General features: G+C 46.1%; 1 protein-coding gene across 2 annotated transcripts in view; it reads right to left on the reverse strand.

Moving 5' to 3' along the window:
* PMP22 (peripheral myelin protein 22) overlaps positions 1-23,805 on the reverse strand; it is a 66,913-nt gene that overhangs the window by 13,033 nt on the left and 30,075 nt on the right. For both annotated transcript variants that reach the window (XM_029600296.1, XM_029600295.1), the window contains exon 4: positions 1,645-1,785. In XM_029600296.1, the coding sequence (XP_029456156.1) occupies positions 1,645-1,785 (141 nt within the window). The remainder of the gene's footprint in view (positions 1-1,644; positions 1,786-23,805) is intronic.

The following is a 23,805-nucleotide window of genomic DNA, read 5'->3' on the forward strand; positions in this document are numbered from 1 at the left end:
TAAAAGTAGCAGGACTGCTGACACAGTGATTCCCAGATCACCCCGGCTCATTTGGCCATACAAATGCAAATACATCTCCTGCATATACATTGTGGGCTATCTCAATAATCAGACGAGCCAGTCTGGAAATCACTGGGCAATGAAGTTTTTGGGCTAGATTCGTCCAAATTCAGGACTTAGAAATATTTAGCTAAAACGTTTGTCACAGAGCTTAGCATATAAATATGATTTGTTGCTTGTGCATCTCGGAAAGCTCAAATGAAAACCCTACATTCAAGGTTTTAGACTGGCTCCTGCTTCGAATGGCTTAATATGTTACCCATCATGAGATATAGGGGGATAGCTCTCCAGATTACCTCAACTGAAACTGGATACTCTGAGCAGGCTCTGTCTGTGATATCAGCTAAAGAGAAATAAACTAAAAAAACACTTCAGTCACCAGCCTGTCTCATTGAAATACACTCTAAAACTACAAGCAGTACAACTTCATATGATAGAATGAATAATGGGAACCCCCGTTCCCACATCATTTATTAATGGTGGAAAAAAGCACTGCCCTAAATCAGCAAAAAAAATTTACACAATGCTACACATAGGTGTAGGGGCTGGGCGGGGAAATCTCAAATCCTTTTGCACACTTGTTTTGCCCTCACTCTCTTAACAGCAGCATGACCAACTGAGGCTCATTCCCTTCACAAACACCTCTCTGCATTCTACAACCTATGAAGCGGATTTCCTCACTAAATCCATCCTAGGGTAGTAAGCACTGATAACCCCAAACAGCGCAATAAGGAGCAATATAGGGCAGGCAGAGAATAGGGTCCTCTAGGACTACACAGGTGTTTTTGAACATTTTAATCATGCTCAAGGTAGTTGGTTAGGAAGAACATATCACCAACTGCTTGTCTTATACTGACAGACCTTTCCTTCAAATCAGTTGTCTGCTATGGTGTGCATTTTGCATGGCTCTGATCACAAACTCATTTCCTCCACCCTCATAAAAGTGCTATGCTGAAAGAACATAGGGCTACATTTTGAAAGAGACAACAAGCACTCCTTCGGCTGCCTAAATTTAGATATTTTCTGATGATCTTAGGTGCGTAATTTTTCAGCTTGCATTTTTTTTCTAAATTTAGTCCTGCTATGGCAATCCCTAGGTTTAGGCACCTAATTAGGTGACTAGTGCTGAAAATCAGCACCGAGGGCCTGATTTTCAAAAGCATTTACATGCTTAAAACTGGGTTTTACATGTGTAAGTACACTTTACCCGAGTAAATGGCTTTTGAAAATTGCTACGATGTTATATTAGACGCGTAACTCCTTTCAAAATTCACCTGTTTGTGGGTTTACCTCGCCCTGGCCCCACCTACTTTTTGATGCCTATATTTAGGTGCTCAGTCCAGTTCCATTTTCAAAGGGGCTGTTATAGCCATCTAATTCCCAAAATTAGGCAGCTAAACCCTTTGAAAATTAACCTCATATTCAGCAAGTGGTTTTCCCTCTAGCCTGACCAACCATCATGGAGGCTACTGTACAGATGAAAAATGAAAGCATTAGAAAGAGATATGGAAATGCTAAAGCAGAGGACACAAAAATCGCACACACATGTTTTTCACATAAAAACATCTGTTTCTCTTCACTTACTAGCAAGGATCTGGAAAATGCCAGTTAAGTAGAATCGTCCACCCTTGGTGAGGGTAAACAGCTGGCAGAAGAACAGGAAGAGAGAGAGGACACTGAAGATGATGGAGAGAATCATCATAGCCTGGACCGACTGCAGCCATTCTGTAAATGAAAGAGAAAAAAATAAATAAAAACGTTACTGACTGGGGAGACGATGCATTTCAATTTGTGTCAAGGGCTGAGCTTCTTCTGTGCTTGGCATTCATCACCTGGAGAACCTGATATCAGGGCAGGAATACGATATGGTTGACGCCAGTAGCCTGGCAGAAATCCAGAAGGCCTAGGCCAGCGTTAAACCAAACAAACCCAACCGGGTTGCTACCAAGCTTTGGAAGCATTTGTCATCTTTTCAGCAGCCAACTTCCAATTTATATGCCAAAGTTTAAGCAACCATTAATTTCCATCACTAGTTAGCAATGTGGCCACCACATTTTTTAATCCTGTTTCAGTGGCCTTGGATGTTGTTGCAAATATCCCCATAAATATCTGCACTGCTCACAGGTATTTTTCTCAGAGTGGTCATGTTCTCACATCTTTACTATATTTATCGTCTGGTGCACAAGGCTCTAGGCAATTTACAAAAATAGCAGACATAATAAAATACTTAAAAATAAAATTACGGAGTTGAATCGTACAAAGCCAGAATAAAGGTACACGGAGACACAAGGAGAATGAGAGTGGATGTGTGTGTAGTAGGAGCAGAGGTTAGGAGAATGAATATGGGGCGGGACGTGTGGATGTATGTGGTGGGGTCAGTACCAAACTGAGTTTACTTTGAGTGGCAAAAACGCCCATGCTGTATCTGATCACACTACTTTTTTCCCCCAAAGAACATTTCACTTTGGCAAAATCTTGCACATCACATAACCCCAGGACTTCAATTTCTAATGCTCTTCCAGCCCGAATTTAGGCATATGCAATTGCCTCTGGTGCCAGATTTTAATGGGTGCCGGAGCACCCCTGCATTCAGAGTGTGCCTCTGCTGTCCTCTTCTGTGGAGCCGGCAGCTGCAAGAGCAGTAACAATGAGAACAAAACTCAGCATGAGGCCTGTAAAGCCATTGTGTATCACGGGCCCTGAGGAGGCCCTGCCCCTTCTTGCACAGGTTTTCATGGTAACAGAAAACCAGTGCAGAGGAGGCAGTGTTTCTGCGGGACCTGTGACGCACGCCAGCTCAAAGGCCCCATATTGAGTTTTGTTCGTGTTAGTGCCGCTGCCGGCACCACAGAAGACAGCAGCGGTGACTATATGCAGAGGTCAGGAGGGGCGCAGCAACACAGAAAGGGGAGGAGATCTGGACAAGGGCAATGCTTTTTAGAGCAGGGAGGAAGCATCATCCCCCCCCCCTCACACACACAGATACCCTAATCATTTCTGAGGGACTCGTTCCTCCCTCTCACCAGTGTCTGCATTTAAAATAATCCAGTCCTGTGCCCTTCATGATAGGACATGTTGCTGAACTTCATGTAATTTGCTCTCCTTTGCCAGCAAGGCTTTAGTGTTCGTTAGTAACAATGCAGCAAAGTCTTTCTACAAAATGAACAGGTGTGATTTTTTTTTTTTTTTTTGTGCAGACGTGCACCTCCAGAGGACAGGGCTAGACATCCCCGGAGCTGGCCCTGAATTTCTCATTTGTAGCATCAAAATAAAATGATGTGGGCTGAATCGCCAGGAGCGACAGCTCATGAGAAGGAATCTAATTGATTTAGCTGACCAAATAAAATAAATACATATAGAATGAGGTCACTTGCCCTCTTATGAGCCCAAATAAAATCAAAGCAGTTATTAAAAGAATGCAAATGAATCTCAACTAGACTAGTAGTCCTCATGAATCACAGCCAGCCATAGGCCTGCATAGAATCAGACGCATACATATAGCCAGAGAAACCTGTTAATGTGCTGGCATGGCCACTCTAGGTCGTTGGCTCTTTCTAAGTCTTGATTTTTTTTGGCTTGTGGTGTTTCTACTAAGACTAGGATATCCTTGTGCTGAGCATCTAATGTCTGTTCTCACTAACTGTATGTGAAGATAAAATATTGAGACTTATTCAATTCAGCTTTAGCAAACAGAGCTGAAGAACAGAGGAATCTGACCCAACCAGTTCATGCATGAGTCACTGCTAGTGTGACTGTTACTATGCATCATTAATACATTTAGCAAATTGCAAATACTACTGTTCACCATGGATGTATCCTGGGTTTTTTGCCAAACTGTGCTTACAATGGCATTATTATTCTATTTGTAACCCCCATCTTGGGGCACATAAAATAGAAGAGGTCTGATGCTCAGTTTTTCCTGATCCTGGCACCAGCTCTCTGGCTTCAAAAAAACACACTTGGCAGGTGAATGTTGGATTGGACCTAGCTCAAAGATATAGGGGCAATATTTTCTACTGCTGGACAGGGAATTTACCAAGCTCAACCTTGTCACATCTGTGACCATCAGACTAGACCACATGAAGAAAGTCTCAATCTCTTCTTTTATTATTCATTAGCAACCCAAGATCTTGAACCCACAATCCTGGGATTTCTTAGCATGACCTACAAGGTCTTGTAGTTTAAAGTTATCAAAAACATTTATTCTTTTAGGATACCAGCAATCAATAAAATAAAACCACATAGTATGAAGACACCCTGGACCAGCCTCTAGCACTGGTACCCATTCTTCCATATCCTAATGTAAAACACACACATATTAAATATACTTGGAGGTCAAAGAACACTTATCTATTACAACTTTGTACCCGAGTAGGGATGTGCATTTGTTTTAAATGAATGTGCAAAATGCAAAAAATAAGGGCAATTAGTTTCATTTGGGCTTGAAATAAACTGAGGGCCCTTAATGAAACAAGCCTTATTTGTTGCATTCGTTTAAAAAGAATGCATCGGGCCTAGGCTTAGGCCCGAAGCTGGGGCCTCGCCTAGGGCCTAGGCTGAGGCCCAAAGCAGGAGCAGCAGCCTAGGCCTGAGCGTGACACCGGGATCTCAGCTTAGGCCCGAGCTAATACTGGGGCAAAAGCAAGACCTGAACCCCCACCTTAAAAAATTTCACCTGATCCGTTGGGTATCCGAAGACGCCACCAGGCCAGGTCCCAATGTCGGGGCTTCAATCCAGACCCAGGCCCAATGCTGGGGCCTGGCCCGGACACCAGGTCCCAATGCCTGGGCTCTCATTTTAGGCCAGGGCCAGAGCCCAAGCCCAACGTCACGGCCCAGCCCTCGGCCTAGGGTCACACCCAGGCCTGGAGACTGGGTCCCAATGCCTAGGCCTCAGTTTAGGCCAGGGCCTGGTCCCAGGCCTGATGCCACTGTCCAGCCCTCAGCCTAGAGTCAGGCCCAGATCCCAAGCCTCGGAGCAGTGACGGTGGCGTCTTCTTCTTTCTTCGTAAACTGACTTTGTCCGTGGGGATCACACCAGAGTTAATTAACTCCAGTGGACAACGCCATTTTGATATGGTATTTCCAAATGCCGTATATCAAAATGGCACCATCAGCTGGGATGAATGCGCAGGAGTTAACTCCAATGCGACCCCAGTGGACAAAGTCAGTTTATGACGAAAGAAGAGGATGCCATCATCGCTGCGCCAAGGCCTGGGCTCTGGGCATGAGCCTGACTCTAGGCCAAGGCCCAGGCATTGGCCTTATGTAGGACCCAAAAAACAAAAAGATAGGCAATCTATAAAAGCTGTGAGGATAATCAAAAGGAGACAGATGCCAGTTGACTTTTACAAAAATTTATTGTGGTGGAGACGTGTTAAAAACTGCCCGACTCAGGCCGAGATTCGTTACTCTTAAAGTGGCTGCCTCAGGGGCTCAAACACTCATTTGGACCGATTCCCACTCAAAGAAGGTGAAAGATTTAGTAGTGCACTACTGTTTCAGAGACATTCGCAGCGAAGGTTTAGCTTTGGTTGTGTGTGTTGTATAGCATATTCTCGTTTCTTTGGTATACAAGTGTGTGAACCTCACTCTAGAGATTGCGTCTAATACATGCTCATCGCGACCGGATGTTCAGTCTCCACTCCTTTCAGCCTACGCAAGGCTGAGACTTTGGCCTGGGCCTAGGCTTCACAGCTGGATTTCCACCGGACTGGGTAAGTGGGAGCAGGAGGGATTGTGACCCCAGCATTTTTCTGGGTGGGAGGGATAGGTGGTGGGAACAGGAGACTCTGTTTTCTATTTTTTGGTTCGTTTTGGGGAAGGGGTATTTTTTTGTTTTAATTTGTGCGAAAAAAAATGAATCAATGTATGATATATTCCACGAACTGAAATTCGTGGGGAAAAAACTCCCCAAAAACAAATTTTTTTATCTCTGCACACCCCTATACAAATAACACAGCACAAGCCCACTAGTAATACAATACCTGATCCAAGACCCCAGCACTGATAGCTTAACCACCATGACCTAGCAAGCTAAACTATTCCCAGGTCTCCCGACCTATAAGCCATGGCCTTCAGGCTTTCCCACAGCCAGCAAGGAGCCAACCATTAGAGGGGGCTGAACCCAGACCCTCCCCAGCGCGTCACATCCACCAGCACTCTGCATCCAACTATGTTCACATCTTGTCTCGGGTACCCTGCCCCGCTGCGACATCCATCTGACAAGAATAATTCCATGCACCAAAACAACCACTATAGATAAACAGTAAAGAAACAGTGGGTGGGTGCACAATGACATTCTGAGCCACGAGGACTGCGCAGGGGCCCATTCCTTGATATTTAAACCTAGATCCGGGAGAGGGGGGGAGAGAGATTTTTAAAAACCCACGTGCCTTGGGGGGGAAACCACAGTTTGTTATGAACGGTCACCCCAGCAATGCAGGTGGACAGCCAAAATCACCCAGCCTAAACTGGACCGCTCCTTCTTCATCCTCCCCCTCCTCCTCACCATCCCAGAACCCACCAGCCACTTTAATTAGCCCATGCACACTGATGGGGAGGAGCAAGGAACAGCAGGAAAAAGTGATGCGGAGCTTCGCGTTGACCAGGGGCCCACATTATCTCTGCCATTCCAAAAGGATGAGTTAAAGAATTCCACAGTAGACATAATAGCAGCAACAAAACTAATGCACTCCTTACTCTTCTCCTTCCTTTAGTGTGCATTAATATCCCCATCCTTTCTTCTACCAATGTGCAGTAATCATTTTTCCCAACATAATCTCATCAGTGCTCACACAGAAACACTGAATTCTTCACAGGAGGAAATTTTCAAACGAGGCCACAGGATCTCCCATAATATCTTCAAACTGCCCGCACTGGAAAACAAAGATCATGCCAGCTTTCTACCCTCAAGATTTTGCATCAATATTCAAAGTAAAATTACACGATTCAATTTTGAGAACTGCAACAGGTACAAGTACATATGGTCACTTGCACTGGCTTTTTTTCATGTGTACAATTTTGTTCAAAACAAAAAAAAAGTATGCAAGAAGATTTGAAAATGAAATCTGTGTGTCAGATTTTCAAAGGATTTACGCGCGTAACCGGCCTTATGCGCGCCGGGCCTATTTTAAAAAGGCCCGGCGACGCGCGTAAAGCCCTGGGAAGCATGTAAGCCCCGGGGCCAGAGGCCTCCGACAGAGCGGCCATTGCCGCTGTGTCAGAGGATCGTGTGCCGGCAGGCTGCCGGCGTGCGGAACGTGCGCCTGCCCAGAGGCAGGCGCAAAAGGTAAGACAAGAGTCAGGCGGGGGTAGCAAGGTTAGGTTAGGTTAGGTTAGGGGGAAGGGAAGTTCCCTTCCAGGCTGCTCTGATTTCGGAGCGGCCTGGGAGGGAACGGAGGAAGGCAGTGCGGCTCGGTGCACAATTGTACACCCCCTTGCGAGCGCTGACCTTGGATTTTATAACGTGCGCGCGCATGTTTTAAAATTGCGCGCGCATGTAGGCCGCTCGCGCTTCTTTTAAAATCTACCCCTATATGGCTACACTTCCTTCCCTGTTCTAAACATGCCCCAGAAATGCTCTCTTTCCCTCTTAATGTGGCTAAAAGATTTCCCCATCTCAAAAAAGATAATCTATCTTATAAATGGGCCATGACCGACGGCCCGCAAATGCGCAGTAGAGCACAGCTCTACTGCGCATGTGCGGGCAAGGACGTCGGTCTCAGCCAGCGTCAGAAAAAAAAAACATGGCGGCGTCGAGCGGTGGCGTCGGGTGGCAGCGGCAGCGTCGAGTGGTGGCGGCGGCAGCGGTGGCCAGTAGCGAGGGGAGGGAGGAGAGAGAGAGAGGGAGGGAGGAGAGAGAGAGAGGGAGGGAGGGACTGAGTGAGAGTGAGGGAGGGGGAGGGACTGAGAGGGAGGGAGGTAGGGGGTGGGGAAGAGTGAGGGGAGAGGGAGAATGAGGGAGAGGTGAGAGACAGGGATGTGAGTAAGTGGAAGGGTAAGAAGTTGTGGAGCAGAGAAAAAGGGAGTGGAGGAGGGCTGAGGGAGAGGGGATGGGATTGAGAGAGGGTGGGGAGTGACTGAGGGAAGGGGAGAGAGGTGGGAGTGACTGAGGGAAGGGGAGGGAGGTGAGAGTGAGGGGAAGGAGGCAGTGGGAGACAGAGGGTGAGTAAGACTGAGGGGTGGGAAGGGGGTGAGTGACTGAGGGGAAGGGGGAATGAGGGAGAAAAAGTGTAGGAGGGTGCTGTGTTCGAAAATGGACCGAAAACAAAAATGTAATGTAGCCCGTTGTGACGGGCTTAACGGCTTGTGAAACTAGAAAAGGTTCAGTGGAGTCAACAAAAACGATAAATGGGATGGAACGGCTCTCCTATGATGACAGGCTACTCAGGCTCTTCAGCTTGGACGGCTGAGAGGGACATGATAGGTTATAAAATCATGAATGGGGCGGAACAGGTAAATAAAGGATGGTTATTTACCATTTTAAATAATACTAGAGCAAGGGGGCACTCCATGAAACTAACCAAAACAAATCATAGAAAGTACTTTTTCACTCAGAGCACTGTCAAGCTGTAGAATCTGTTGCCAGAGGAATGGGATCAAGGCGACCAGCACAGAAGGGTTTAAAAGAGGTTTGGACACGTTCCTGAAGGAAAAGTCCATAACATATTACTAGCCAGGTAGAATAAAGAAAGCTATTGCTATCCCTGGGAGTGAGTAACAGGAATTAGATCTATTTTATAGGATCTGTCTTATACTTGTGACCCAGACTGGCCACTGTCAGAGACAGGATGCTGGGCTCGATGCACCTTGGTCTGACCCAGCATGGCATATTCTTATGTTGAGGAACAACATGCACACTTTTAGCTGTAGTGAAAATGGGCAGTTTTCTGACAGCCGATTAATGCAGGTAAAATGCCTTTTACCCTATAAATCAGTTTGAAAATTGGACTTTAAATCATTAGACAGGCATATTATGTTTAAAAAGATATTCATTTTATAGTTTTTTCTTTAGCAGAAGATTGTTTTGTCAGATTGAAATATGGGGGGTTACAAATATTTGAAAATAGCAATATGCACCTTATTTTTGTACAATTACAGATCATTCAATAAAACGGAAAAATAAATTCTAACTGGGGTTATCATTGGCTCAACTCTTAAAACACAGTGTTAGGCCTTTAGCAATATCGCTGTTATCTCCAGTGCCTCTTATGTCAGGTGGATTTGATGCCAAAATCCAATATAATATGATAGCAATGGTAAATTATTTGCACATTTATTTTTCTGCTTTTTAAACAATATGCATGTTAAGGCAGAATTTTTTATTTTATGTCAATATTTATACAGTGCACTAAGAAAGGAATTTGTTCCCAAATCAATGTGCATCGTGATTTGACACAATAAGGTGAATTTTAAAATCCCAGTGTGCACCAAAACCGGGAGATCTGCGTACAGGTTGGGCCGGCGCGCTCCAAGTAGATTTTAAAAGCCGCCTGGATACGCGCATAGGGGGAGATTTACAAAAAATGCGTGTTCGCGTACTTTTGTTGGCGCACCAGTCGCAAACAAAAGTACGCGGGATTTTAGTAGATACACGCATAGCTGCGCGTATCTGCTAAAATCCAGGATCGGCGCGCGCAAGGCTGCCGATTTTGTGCAGCCGGCGCGCACCGAGCCGCGCAGCCTGCCTCCATTCCCTCCAAGGCCGCTCCGAAATCGGAGCGGCCTCGGAGGGAACTCGCTTTCGCCCTCCCCTCACCTTCCCCTCCCTTCCTCTATCTAACCCACCCCCCCGGCCCTATCTAAACCCCCCCCCAACTTTGTCCGGGGATTTACGCCTCCCGGAGGGGAGAAGTAAATCCCCACGCGCCAGCGGGCCGCTAGCGCGCCGAGACGCGACCCGGGGGCGGTTCCGGAGGGCGCGGCCACGCCCCCGGACCGCCCCGGGCCGAAACCACGCCCCAGGCCCACCCCCAAAACGCCGCGTCCCGCCCCCAAAACGTCACGTCGATCGGCCCCCGCCCCTGACACGCCCCCGACACTCCCCCGTCAAAAAACCCCGGGACTTACGCGAGTCCCGGGGCTCTGCGTGCGCCGGCAGGCCTATGGAAAATAGGCGCGCCGGCGCACAAGGCCCTGCTCGCATAAATCCGGGCGGATTTACGCGAGCAGGGCTTTTAAAATCTGCCCCATAATTGCCACTACATGCAAAAATAAAAAGTTCAAAAAAGGGGTGGAGGCATGGGAGTGGTCTGGGGGGGGGGGGGACTTGAAATTAACACATAAATACTTAAACGCACAGGCACAAATTGGGGCGCCCCCCCGTGTAACTTTATTTCTGCTATGGATGACGTACAAGATATAAAACAAAGATAAACAGATTGGCGGGGTTTTAAGTCAGGACTAGCAAGGGAGAAGGGAGGCTGTTAAACTAGAGGGGTTTGGAAGTCCTATCCCTTACCTGGGCGAACTGGGAAAACCGGTATTGGCGTCGGCGAGCGTGTCTTTTAAAACCCCCCCCCCCCCCCAATTACGCGGTAGAAGCGGCATTTGTGCGCATAGGCACGCATCTACCTAAAACTGCGTGCACAGGCTACTTTAATGGTTGCATCCCTGGGTGCGGGCCGGCGAATGCGTGCCCATGGGCATGCCTGTTTAAAAGTTACCGCCGTCTGTATCTCTTCTAGCACCCAATATATACACAGTCTAACATGCTTCAAATTACTTTCGGTTATGATCTAATAACTGATTAAACAGGCCCCGATAGGCTCCCCGCAGAAAGCTTTTTTAAAGAGGCACGTATTTAATCCTTTCCTGAAATCCAGAACATTGGGACAACACCAAATCTCCTCTGGTAACGAGTTTCACCAACAGGCAGCAATTATATAGAAAGCTCGTTCCTTAGTTCCCATTAATTTAGCATCTGATAAAGAAGACAGAATACATAGATTTTAAAAGCCCTGCGCAAAGCCCCGGGACGCACGTAAGTCCTGGGGCTTTGTAAAAGGGGCGGGAGGGGGCGTGTCCGGGGGGGCGTGTCCCGAGTCCCCCGGCACTGCATCCTGTGCCGGGGGATGCGAGGCGGCGCACGCAAGTTACGCCTGCTTCAAGCAGGCGTAACTTGACCAACAAAGGTAGGGGGAGGATTTAGGTAGGGCCTGGGGGCCTCGGAGGGAACAGAGGCAGGCTGCGCGGCTCGGCGCGCGCAGGCTGCCGATTTTGCGCAGCCTTGCGCGCGCCGACCCCGGATTTTATAAGATACGCGTGGCTACGCGCGTATCTTATAAAATCCGGCGTACTTTTTAAAGATCTACCTCATTGAGTACATTTTGTAAAACAGGAGAAATATGGACTGAAGACCTAGACCCTTACGGCTTTATTCTGCACAGGCTACCGTGTCTGCAGAGTTTTCTGTGGTGGAAGCCTACATAAATGGCCCTGCAATAATCAGTGCCTGCATCACTGCTGCTAAGTCAGGAACAGCTGGAAAAGGTTACAGCTGCGCTAAGACGTGCAGCGTTCCATAGGCAGCCTGACGAACCAATTTAACTTTGGAGAGATCAAGGATAAAGTGGGCTCACACTTGACCCCCAGATTTCAAATTTCAGAACTGAAAGATAGTACCACCCCTTTCTAGCAGAAGGGGGGAGAGGGGAGGATTAGAGCAGAAACATCATTTCTGGATGCCAGGAAGAGCTCAGATTTCTCACAAATCAATTTAAGCTCCTTGGCTTCCAACCAGCGGCTGGCTGTAGCTAAGCACTGATTAACCACTTCCAAATCTTTTGGTACATTATTTTTTTTGTTTAAAAGGAAAATACAGCTGGATATCATCAGCGTAAATTAAATAACGCAGCCCAAAACTCTGAATGATCTCAGACTGGTTTCAGGTGGATATTAAAAAGAACAGGGGCACATCACAGATCAACAAATATGGGTCCAAATGAAATTCCCCCACCTATACACACTGCTTTCTCCCACATAAAAAAAAGAAGATGAAAACCGTGCCACAAATCCCCGTATATTTTATTCACAATAATAAAATATCAGGGTTACAGTGTCAAAAGCAGCAGACAAATCTGAAAGAACCAACCTATTACAGACCTTTATCAAACCAATATTTCAAATCATCAACAGAACTGTCTCAGACTAGCATCCATCTAAAACCCCCAGCTCATCTAGGAAATCTTGGGGTTGAAGAAAAACCTGTTGCCCCTATTAATTCTCTTTAATATGACAAAATGCTAGACAGGCCAGTAATATTGCAACCTCCAAGGTCGCTAAAGAGGGTTGTTTTTTTTCTCCGGCAGTGGTTTAACCATTACCATTTTCACTACATCGGGGAACGGACCATCCTGCAAGGATGAACTGATCACCTGGCCAGCCCTCTGTCCAAAACCCTCCTCAGTGACCTCACAACCCAAGATGGGCATGGGTCAGAAGCACATAAGAACTGTAAATCTACCTGGTCAAAGGAAGCCCATTCCAATAAATTAAATTGAGGGTGGGAGCTCTCAAGTACCTTTAACAATGTAATAATGTACAATCCTTAGTTTCCATGTGAGAGGCAGCACCAGGACTAATATTGCCTGTGACACTGGGATTTACTGAGTAGACATTTCCCCAGACTGAACGTGTCCTGAGAAACGGCCTTTTACATTTGTAAAACCTGCGTGAGACTCTTGACAGGTCTGCCAGGTCCTGCATGATAGGCACAGAGGTTACACTTCTATTTCAAGCCATTCTCTACTTTTGTTTAAGGACGCCTTCAATACACCTGTATAAGACAGGGTTGGCCATCATTAGAGCTGCCGTATATTTTCATCTCTGAATTCTACAGGCCACCCTATCTAAAACAATCAAAAGATGGCCTCCATTTTCTCTCCACAGGTCTATATTCCTGTCTCATTACCCTTAACTCATTAGTATACCAGGGACAGGGGTATCTTTTTTCTTAAAAGGGCAAATTTTGCTTGACCACTTAAGAATGGCATCTACTACTTTACTTAACTCATCACTCCAGGAAACTGCTAAATCCTCTATGTGAATACCCAGCAGCCCTCAGAGGTACATTCCTAAATGATCAACCACTGTAGACGGGGTAAAGTATTTTGGGTTTTTTTTTTTTTTTATTTTAAAGGGTTTGGCAGTGACCACATTTGGGTTCTGCCCTGAATCCTTAGATAGCAGAGACATTTATTTTCTGAATTTGTGATGAAATAGCTCTCTCTTATTCCCTACCCACCAGGCTTAAGTAAATTCAGAGTATTCAAACATTTGAGCCAATATGTGGCTTGCTGAAGGAGTCGACTGAGAAACCAGTTTAAAACCCACCATGCTTTCAGAATCAAGAAAGTCCACCTCCCTTCCCCCCATACCAGGGTCTGCCCAAACATTAAACTACCCTGACACAATCAAGTTCTTAGCAAATACGGCAGTGTCTGAGAATAAGTCTAACAGTACTAAAAATCTACCACCAAAAGTTCTGACGTGAGGCATCTTTTAAGAGGAAATCAATGGAGAACAAACTGGGTCAGCAGACTAGTGGGACAAGAGGAAGGAAGCCTCTAAGAGTGAAAGCATGGCCACTTATGTCGCTCCCCTGCAGATTCTTATCGCTATATGATTTTGTCTCTTCCTCTTCTGTGGTGCCCCAGTGTTACTGACTACAGCATGCAAAAGTATGATCGGTCGAAAATGCTGAGCTTCAGCAAACAGATGTTTTTACCTCCATATAAACTGCTGACAATTCTATCCAGTGTTGCAGAACAGTCACCTCTCCTCTTGGTGTATATACTCAGAAAGAGCAAGGCAACTAGCAGGCGATACCCTGTTGATTTTGTGCCGTGAATCCCCCCCCCCCCCCCAGTTCCTCCTGCTCCTTTGGGCTTCCAACTCAATCGGAACCAAATCTTTATTAGGCTAAGGTACCATGAACTTTCCTTTGCAAGTATCTATTTTTGTCCTCTTCCAACTTAGCCCAGCCACTGCAATGACGGTCCTTGGACAGAGGGCACAGAACCCACCAGAATCCTGTCTGCTGCTCTCCCCCCCCCCCCCCCCCCCCCAAAGTCTAACCACTAGATGTGATGGCTGAAAACCCCTCCCACCAGGGGCTCTGAATGTAACCCCAGCCAGCTCAGAGAGCACAAGCTGGATCAGGTGATGCACGGTAGGCAATACCGATCCTCAAGTGCCGCAAGCCGGTCAGGTGCTCAGGATATCCACAATGAATATGCATGGGATGCCTCTGCATACAATGCAAGCAATGCACACAAATGCATCTCATGAAAATTCAGTATGGATGTCTTTAACACCTGTCATACAATAAAATCTTCCCCCAAAAAGATTGTTTGCCATAGAAACAGACCTGACGGCAGAAAAAGATCAGATGGTCCATAGAGTCTGCCCTACAATCTTGTTTTGAATTTGAATCACAGACCTTTAAGTCTGGGCCCTTTCATTGTCACTAGGGTTTAATTGAAACTGTTGGCCCCATGCCTCTCATCTTTAGCTCCTTTGGGGGTTCACAGAGTCTAATCCACTCACTAAAGCGTCGTTTCGTATCTGCTGCTTGTGTTTTGAATTCTTCCACCATGGAACAGAGACGACTTAGGCGTAAGAATTGTCCTATGCACAAATTGTCGCTTTAGTGAATGGGGGTATCCTGCATGTATCATCAATAAAGCTTACAAAAGAGCTTGGTGGGCCAACAGAGATCTTCTTTTGTTTCCACCAATATAAGATACAGAACAAAAAACAGTGGGCTAGATTTTAAAAGCCCTGCGCGCGTAAATCCTCCTGGATTTACGCGCGCAGGGCACTCGCGCACCGGCACGCCTATTTTGCATAGGCCGCCGGCGCGCGCAAAGCCCCGGGACGCGTGTAAGTCCCGGGGCTTCGTAAAAGGGGCAGGAGGGGGCGTGTCCAGGGGACGTGGCGATGGTTCGGGGGCGGGCCGGGAGGGCGGTCCCGAGTCCCCCGGCACTGCAGCCTGTGCCGGGGGATGCGAGGCAGCACGCGCAAGTTACGCCTGCTTCAAGCAGGAATAACTTGCCCAACAAAGGTGGGGGGGATGGGTTAGGTAGGGGAAGGGAGGGGAAGGTGGGGGGACACGGAGGGAACGGAGGCAGGCTGCGCGGCTCGGCACGCGCAGCCTGCCGATTTTGCGCAGCCTTGTGCGCGCCGACCCCGGATTTTCCACCCGTGTGGAAACGGGCGTATCTTATAAAATCCGGCGTACTTTTTAAAGATCTACCTCAGTGTGTTTTACCATATACCCCACATCCACGAGCATGTAAATCAAGCATTAAAAAAACATTGGCAGGTTCTCAGCGTTCATCCAGTTTTCCATCAACCACTCACTTTTGCTCTCACTAGAGCTCAGAACCTTCAGAACTAGTTGGTCCATTCGGCTCATTATACATCAGATTATGACCATGTGCCTGACCCTACAAGAGGGTTCTTTGCTTGTGGACACTAATATTTGTAAACATACGATACAGGGAGCAGAATTAAAACTAGCACATCAAAAACCTTTCAAATTTACACATCTACTGTCTTTACCAGATATACAACTCCTTCGGAAGAGCACGTGTTCCTGTGATCTTCTATACGTGGGAAAGACACGCAAATTTCGTACGCACATTCAAGAACACCTGAGTTGCATTCAGAGGCAAAAACTGGAGGCTCCTTTGGTGGCCTACTGGATAGAGGCGTCGCATACCATCGAGGATTTACAAACATGCCTCATCCAATTGCATCACTGTCCTTGGGGAGGAAATTTTGATCCACATTTCTTACAATTGGAATAACCTTTCATTTTCCAATGGAACACAGTGGGCCAGATTTTAAAAACAGCGCGCGGGCGTAGATTTGTTCGCACAACCCGGTGCAAACAAATCTACACCTGATTTTATAACATGCGCGTGGAGCCGCGCGCATGTTATAAAATCCGGGGTAGGCGAGTGCAAGGGGGTGCATACTTGTGCACCTTGCGTGCTCTGAGCCCTAGGGTAGCCCCGATGGCTTTTCCCGTTCCCTCTAAGGCCGCTCCGAAATCGAAACAGCCTCGGAGGGAACTTTCCTTCCGCCCCACCTCTCCCACCTTCCCCTCTCTAACCCGCCCCCCCCAGCCCTACCTAAAACCCCCTCCTGACCTTTATCTTGAAAGTTACGCCTGCCTCTGGGCAGGCGTAACTTGCGCGCGCCGGCAGCCGCCATCCCTCAGCACGGCGGCTGTGCAGGAGGCCTCGGTCCCGCCCCCAGCACATCCCTGGGCCAGCGTTCCGCCCATGGCCCCGCCCCTGGAACGCCCCTTTTTGCAAGCCCCGGGACATACGCGCGTCCTGGGGCTTGTGTGCGCCGCCGAGCCTATGCAAAATAGGCTTGGCGCGCGCAGGGGCAGATTTTCTCAGGTTACGCGCGTAGCCTTTGAAAATCTGCCCCAGTGTGCCCAAAAGGTCTCAAAGAAATTGAATGGGTGCATTTTTTATTGAAGATCCATGTTTCAGTTGTTCTTTCACTGAGATGATTTGATAGCTGTCAAACTTTTTCTAGCCTCAGCGATTGCCAGAATATTAACAGCCTTTCTCTAAATTCCCACAGATAAACATCTTAAGGGACACTTTACATGAGTAAATTGCATCACTCCAAAATAATTTTTACAGAAGAATAAAGGCATACATTTTATTTATTATCTCCACAGATCAGTATTTATTATTAGTTTTTAGTAAGTAGTTTGCAATATTAAAACCCCCATTGACAGTCTGTGTAAGACTTCAAGAGGTGTCAGCTTCTCTATAATCACCCCAAATCCATCTCAGTGACAGATGACGTCACTGGGGATGACTTTCTATTGGTCCCTCAAGATATAAAATGATGAGGCAAGCCACCGATAAAGTTTCCAATATGGCGGCTTATACCCGGATTCATTACATTTAAATGTAAGTCGATGGTTGGTTCATTTCACTTCTTTTATGTCTACATTTTGGTGAATTTACAAGATGTACTTTCAGTTTGTTTATGCAGCTCTCTCTGAAGCCCCTGATGCAGACGGAGTTCCGTCGAAACACAGTGTCAGGCAAGGGAGTGGAGAGCAAGAGCAGGGGTGCTCCAACTATAAGGAAGCAACTTGCAGTGCTGCCGTTTTTCATGATGCCATAACTTAAAAAATGAATAAATAAAAGAGCTCTGCGGGTCCCCCTCTTTCTCCTTCCCATTACAACAGACAGAGAAACAAGGTTTTACTAAACATTACGCTAAAAAAACTTTTGGATTAATAAATGATAACAATACATGTTGGTTTTTAAACATATAAAAAAAAATGAGACTTTGGTTGACTTCACGAAAGTACTATTAAAAACGGAGCGGTACACGTCTAATGGTGTTGTGTTTTGCCCACCCCGGTTTGTGGCACTGCAGCGGACAAATTTTGATCAACCTATACACTTACAATTCACCTACTCTGTGTTGTATGATTTTGTTAAATTTGGCACCAAGGGAGACGCTATGGCGCTGCAGGCAACAATCTGAGATCTAAACAAACACAAAGAATGGCTATCGTTTAAAAATTCCCCCTGATGCAGTGTACGAAACACAGACCTGTGTCGAGCAGTTTTGTTTCACTGGGAAATCAGATACGTTTTATTTGCATATAAAAACTGTTCATATATAAAAAGTGAAAAAAAAAAAGAGAAAAGCCTATATTGGCTGATGATTATATATAAGGCAAACGAAAGTATCTTATATGGGAGTGCCTAGTATGATGGCCACATAGATGGTAAATTCTTTTCTGGGGAAGATTTATTGTATGATTGTTCGCACTGTCTTCCTATTTTGCACGCTTCTTATATTTTTAACACCTGACCAGCTTGTGGCACTTGAGGACCAGAGTTGCCTACTCCTGTTAAATGAACCTAGATCTTCCGCACGGCAACATATGGCACTGCTGCTGGGCTCATGCTGTGCCTTGAATTTCTAATTTTACACAGCATCACTCAACATGTGACTTAGGCGTTACATCTGTTCAGGGGCTTTTTGTTGTGGTTCCTTTCAACCCACAATTTTTAAAATGTGCAAACAATAAAAAAACAAAATGCAGGCCATTGTTTAAATGTTAATATAGAAAGAATGGATCATGCTTGTGTGACCTGCTGATGCAGTGACCGAATACGAGAGTGAGGAAGGTACACAAAGAAAAAAAAAAGGAGCCACACAATTCCCCAGGGAGGGAGCACCACAGCATAAAAGAAGCCCATGCTACTGCAAAAATACGACCTGTATCAATTACAAAGTTTAGCTGCTTCCTGGTAATTTCCTGGAGCATCAGGGAGCAGCCTATGTTGCACCATGCTTACAGGAAGTGACTGGACCATATTGGCTAGGATGTCAGAAACCATCAAATCCTGCTGTGTGATGCGCATCCAGGAGTTTATGACAAACACAGGCGCGCGACTATAAGAAATGAGAAAAAAAAATAAAGCCTTGTCAGTAAAGTACTGCAGAGAGATGTGCTATTGCAGTATTGCTTGCCTTGTGAACTTTTGAAACACCCATGACATGCAGACAGCACTGCTTTCTTTAAACTCTTTCTACTGCTTAACCAAAGCAAACTATTATACAAGGAAAGGGTTTTGGAAGTTTTCCTTAAAAATAAAATTCCATTCTTTTGAATGACTGGTTCTAGAAATAAACTATCCGCTGTCTCTCATCACCAGCCCATAATATGGCACAAGAGGACTCCAGGGACTTGCCTTCTTGACCAGGTCAAAGCTAACCAAGATCTACAGAGAGATTGCTGGCGGGTCTGCATGGACCTCCCAAACGGGCGCACTGTTTTGGCTGTCCACATGCGACCCGTAATATAAAGACAACTCAATTTTAAAACCAAAAATCACAGCATGCGTAGACTAGATATCTTCGTAACTTTACTGCTGCTCCTGATGAGGAGCAGGTCTGTAGATCTTGAGTTTTGGGGCTTACAGAACAGGGTGAGGGGTCTGGAGGACCTCACTATTAACTGTACAAACTGGTGAACTAAGTGGAAAACTGGGAATGTGCCTCGTGCGAGCATGTTTCAAAGTTCCCTGACATACGCACGCAAAAGCCGACAAGCTCCTATAGAAGACACATACACGCTAGCTGTGCCTAAATAACCTCTTAAAATTAGAAGTATACCTATGCGCGACTAGTGCATTTTAAGACATATGTGCACAAATGCGCACACAATTAAAAATTCCAGCATATCCTCGCTCTCACGCTAATATATGCATGCACGGTTGCACGCACGCTCATTTTAAAATTGACCTCTATGTGTATATGAGAGAGAGACAGAGAGGAGACCTTTTGGGCACGCCCCCACCCTGGACTAATCCGCAGCAATCCAAGAGTGACTGGAATCAAAAGTTCCTAGAAATGGAGAATGGAAAACTTGTTAAAAACCTTTATTGGTTTTAATTATTGAGTGTTATTTAATGTCGCCTATTTTAAAATATTTTATTGGTATTTGAGAAATTTACAATTTTTTAATGAGTTTTTGATTACTGGATATTCAATTTATCAGCTATTTTAAAATATTTATGGCTTTACTATTATGATGTTTTATATAACTTGGTTTTATTGTTTGATGTTTTCTGAAGAATGGTGATGTTTCTCAGACATAAACAGGCCAACGAGGGTGTGTGCGCCCATACACGTGCGTATCGGTGTGCAAGCGGAGTTGCACTGGAATTTTAAATCATGTGCACTTGCGCATGTTGTTGCGTCAGAGAGGGACCCTTGGGCCGAGGTGGGGTTGACGCAACCCGTAGGTAAGGACCTACGGATCCCCACCATCGGCAGGTGGAGTGGGCTGATAGGCAGAGGCCACTGGAGCTTCACCTATACCTGCCCTCATTCCCCACGGGTTGAGCCTTTGGTTGCCGGGGCCGACAGGACTTAGGTGGACCTCTGTGTAGGGTTGTAGGAGAAGTTGGTTCAGCCCAAAGGCAGCAGTCCTGCTCTGGACTGGATAATGTCTTGGAAACTCGTGCGCCAATGCAATGAAGGCAGACAGAGGGCGCTTGAACAAAGATAGGCCGAAGCCTGATGAATCCACATCCAGGGAGTAGGCAGAAGAGGCGTCCAAGAGGACATCCAAGAGGCTGAGTCAGGGCTGGCGGCAATCCAGAGGGAGTGGCAAGCAAGGCCGAGGTCTGATCACGGAGATAACCAATGGCATAGTCAGACGAAGCGAAGTTCAGGATCTGGAGATAGGCTGTAGAGTAGTCAGGCAAAGCAGAGTCAAAGTCCTTGTAGTCAATTCGAAGCATAAGCAGGGCAGGAACCAGGAACAACGAGGGTCAGGAACTCAGGGACGAGACAAATCTCTTAGTAGCAATGAGTACTCGACCAGCGAGGAGACCTGTTGCAAAGGCAACGCTATGGAGCGGATCCTGAGCTTAAATACTGAGTAGGTTGACATCATCATCCAGGGCCGTGGCCAGGTTCCCGCCTTGGCCTCTAAAGATCAGCGCTGGGCACGCACCTAGGGAAGGGCGCAGCACGGGTAGTGGCGTCTCTCTGCGGGCCACGCGAAGAGACCCGACAAGCAATGGCAGCAGGACCGTGAACGCTGGGGACAGTGGCAGAGCTGGAGGCACCTGGGGAGGCCCAAGGACGGAACTGGTGGCCCACCACAACCAGCGAGGAGGAACCAGAGGCTAGAGTCCTTGTGGAAAGGTTAGGGGGCCGTGCCGCAGGTCTGCCGTGGACAGCATGAGTAACACATGTATGATTTAAAATATGCCTACCGCACGTAAGTATGCTCCTAATTTTAAGAAGTTACTCAACCAAACTTACTTCGCGTATCTTTCATAGGACTTTGCTGGCTTTAACACGTATATGTAAGCAATTTTAAAAACATGCTCACACGAGGGGTATTCCCAGTTGTTCCAAATAGTCCACCAATTTGCCCAGTCAATATCAAGAACATAAGATAAGAACATGCCATGCTGGGTCAGGCCATCAAGCCCAGCATCCTGTTTCCATCAGTGGCCAATCTAGGCCATAAGAACCTGGCAAGTACCCAAAAACTAAGTCTATTCCATGTTACTGTTGCTAGTAATAGCAGTGGCTATTTCCTAAGTGAACTTAATTAATAGCAGGTAAAGGACTTATCCAAGAACTTATCCAATCCTTTTTTAAACACAGCTATACTAACGGCACTAACCACATCCTCTGGCAACAAATTCCAGAGTTTAATTGTGCGTTGAGTGAAAAAGAACTTTCTCCGATTAGTTTTAAATGTGCCACATGCTAACATCATGGAGTGCCCCCTAGTCTTTCTATTATCTGAAAGAGTAAATAACCGATTCACATCTACCTGTTCTAGACCTCTCATGATTTTAAACACCTCTATCATATCCCCCTCAGCTGTCTCTTCTCCAAGCTGAAAAGTCCTAACCTCTTTAGTCTTTCCTCATAAGGGAGCTGTTCCATTCCCCTTATCATTTTGATCGCCCTTCTCTGTACCTTCTCCATCGCAATATCTTTTTTGAGATGCAGCGACCAGAATTGTACACAGTATTCAAGGTGCGGTCTCACCATGGAGCGAAACAGAGGCATTATGACATTTTCCGTTTTATTCACCATTCCCTTTCTAATAATTCCCAACTTTAGGGATGTGCAGCAGGGACAGCTTCGTCCCATATGGTATTCGTATGGACCCAAATCCATTGCATCAGTTCTCAGAGGACCCCGATCCATTCATTAGTTACATATGTATTTGTTTCCCAAAGAAAACCCCATCCCAACCCTTTAAATTTAATTAAACTACAACCCCCCAACCTCCTGACCCCCTAAGACTTGCCAAAAGTCCCTGGTGGTCAAGCGGGGGTCCTGGAGCGATCTCCTGCACTCGGGCTGTCGGCTGCCGGTATTTAAAATGGCGACGATAGCCTTTGCCCTTACTATGTCACAGGGGCTACCGGTGCCAATAGTCAGCCCCTGTCACATGGTAGGAGCAATGGACGGCCGGCGCCATCTTGTGCTCCTACCATGTGATAGGGGCCGACCAATGGCACCGGTGGCCCCAGTGACTTAGTAAGGGCAAAGGCTATCGGCGCCATTTTGAATCCTTGCAGCCAACGGCCCGAGTGCAGGAGATCGCTCCAGGATCCCCGCTCCAAGTCTTGGGACTTGCCAAAACGTATGGCGAACCCCCACGAATACAACGTATCACTAATGAATAAAACCCCACCCTCCTGACCCCCCAAGACTTGCCAAAAGTCCCCGGGTGGTCCAGTGGGGGTCCTAGAGTGATCTCCTGCACTCGGGCTGTCGGCTGCTGGTATTCAAAATGGCACCGATAAGCCTTTGCCCTTACTATGTCACAGGGCTACCAGTGTCATTGGTCGGCCCCTGTCACATGGCAGGATCAAAGGACGGCCGGCGCCATCTTGTGCTCCTACCATGTGACATCTTGGGTGAGTTTCCTCACTCCGAAGGTCAACAAATCTTCACAAGAGAGCACGGTTCTGTTCATACGTCTCACTTTGAATGCCAAAGTGGCCCCTAACCCCTACACTAATACCTAAACCTCACCTTGAGTTACTAGATGGGCCTCCCATAGAGATATAAATACCTACCTAGGGTGAGGGTATTATGGCTAGCCTGTCTGTCTGTCTCTCTCAGTGTAGTTAAAGCCATGGGGCCAATATCCTCCCCTTTTTCTCATTTGCATCGCACCAAACATTATGGTGCTTTCTGCATGCGTTAAAGGTGTTTTTTGCATGCGATAACTAGTGCTGGCACTGAATATACCTGGCTATCTTAAAGTTGGCTGGACAAGTTTATCTGGCTAACTTTAGGCCAGCTCTATGGGACAACCAGAGTTAGCCGGACAAGTTATCTGGCTAATTCTGAATACTGGAGGGTGAGGCCATGAAATAGTCTCTTATTTTCATTAGCTTCATTTGCTTGTTAACAAGGCCTTTTGCAGATTTATCATCTTGGTTGTCAAGCTGCCCTCTGCTATATAAGCTAAAATCTAGAAGTTCTTGCAAGAGATAGGGAAGAAAATGTCAGTCATGTAACTAAAACTTTTTTTGGTTTTTTTTACAGTTGACAATGCAAACAAAAATATTAAGACTATTTTCTTTGAGCTATATTGCAAATATAGAAATACTTTAAATACTGTTATCTCAAAAATAAAAGCTCCTCTTTCCTCATCTTTGTTTATAATTAGGTATATTAATTGAGGGTTTGCTGTGCTGATCTGTAGTGGAGCCCCCAATACCTACAAACAGGTAAATAAAAAAAGTGCAATGATACCAAGCACAATGGAAAATTGGAAGAGTGCGGGTGGCTCAGTGAAGAATGTGACAACTATTTTGGTTACTTTTCAGTTTATTTTATTCATTTTAAATTATTGTTATACTTAATTGCTTTATTTTGCCTTTATTATGTTACTTACAATATGATTTTATTGAATTTTTGTATTAGGTTTATGTTATTGAGTTTAATGTTTTTGTGCTTGCATCAATTGCCATTTGGTTTTGTTATCCACTTGGAGCAATATTTTTTTTCACTTTTAAAATGGTCTATAAGGCAAAGGAACATAAAATGTAAAAAATGGCAGTTGATTAAAAAATGGTTTGAAAATTGGCTTACTTCCGGTAGTATTGACTTCCATTCCATGGAAGTCCCCTTTTAACCCGTTAGGGAAATCCAGTAGCATTATGGAACATTTAGAAGTGTGAAGAT

The sequence above is a fragment of the Rhinatrema bivittatum genome, chromosome 4 (genome assembly GCF_901001135.1).
Source record: "Rhinatrema bivittatum chromosome 4, aRhiBiv1.1, whole genome shotgun sequence".
NCBI lineage: Eukaryota > Metazoa > Chordata > Amphibia > Gymnophiona > Rhinatrematidae > Rhinatrema > Rhinatrema bivittatum.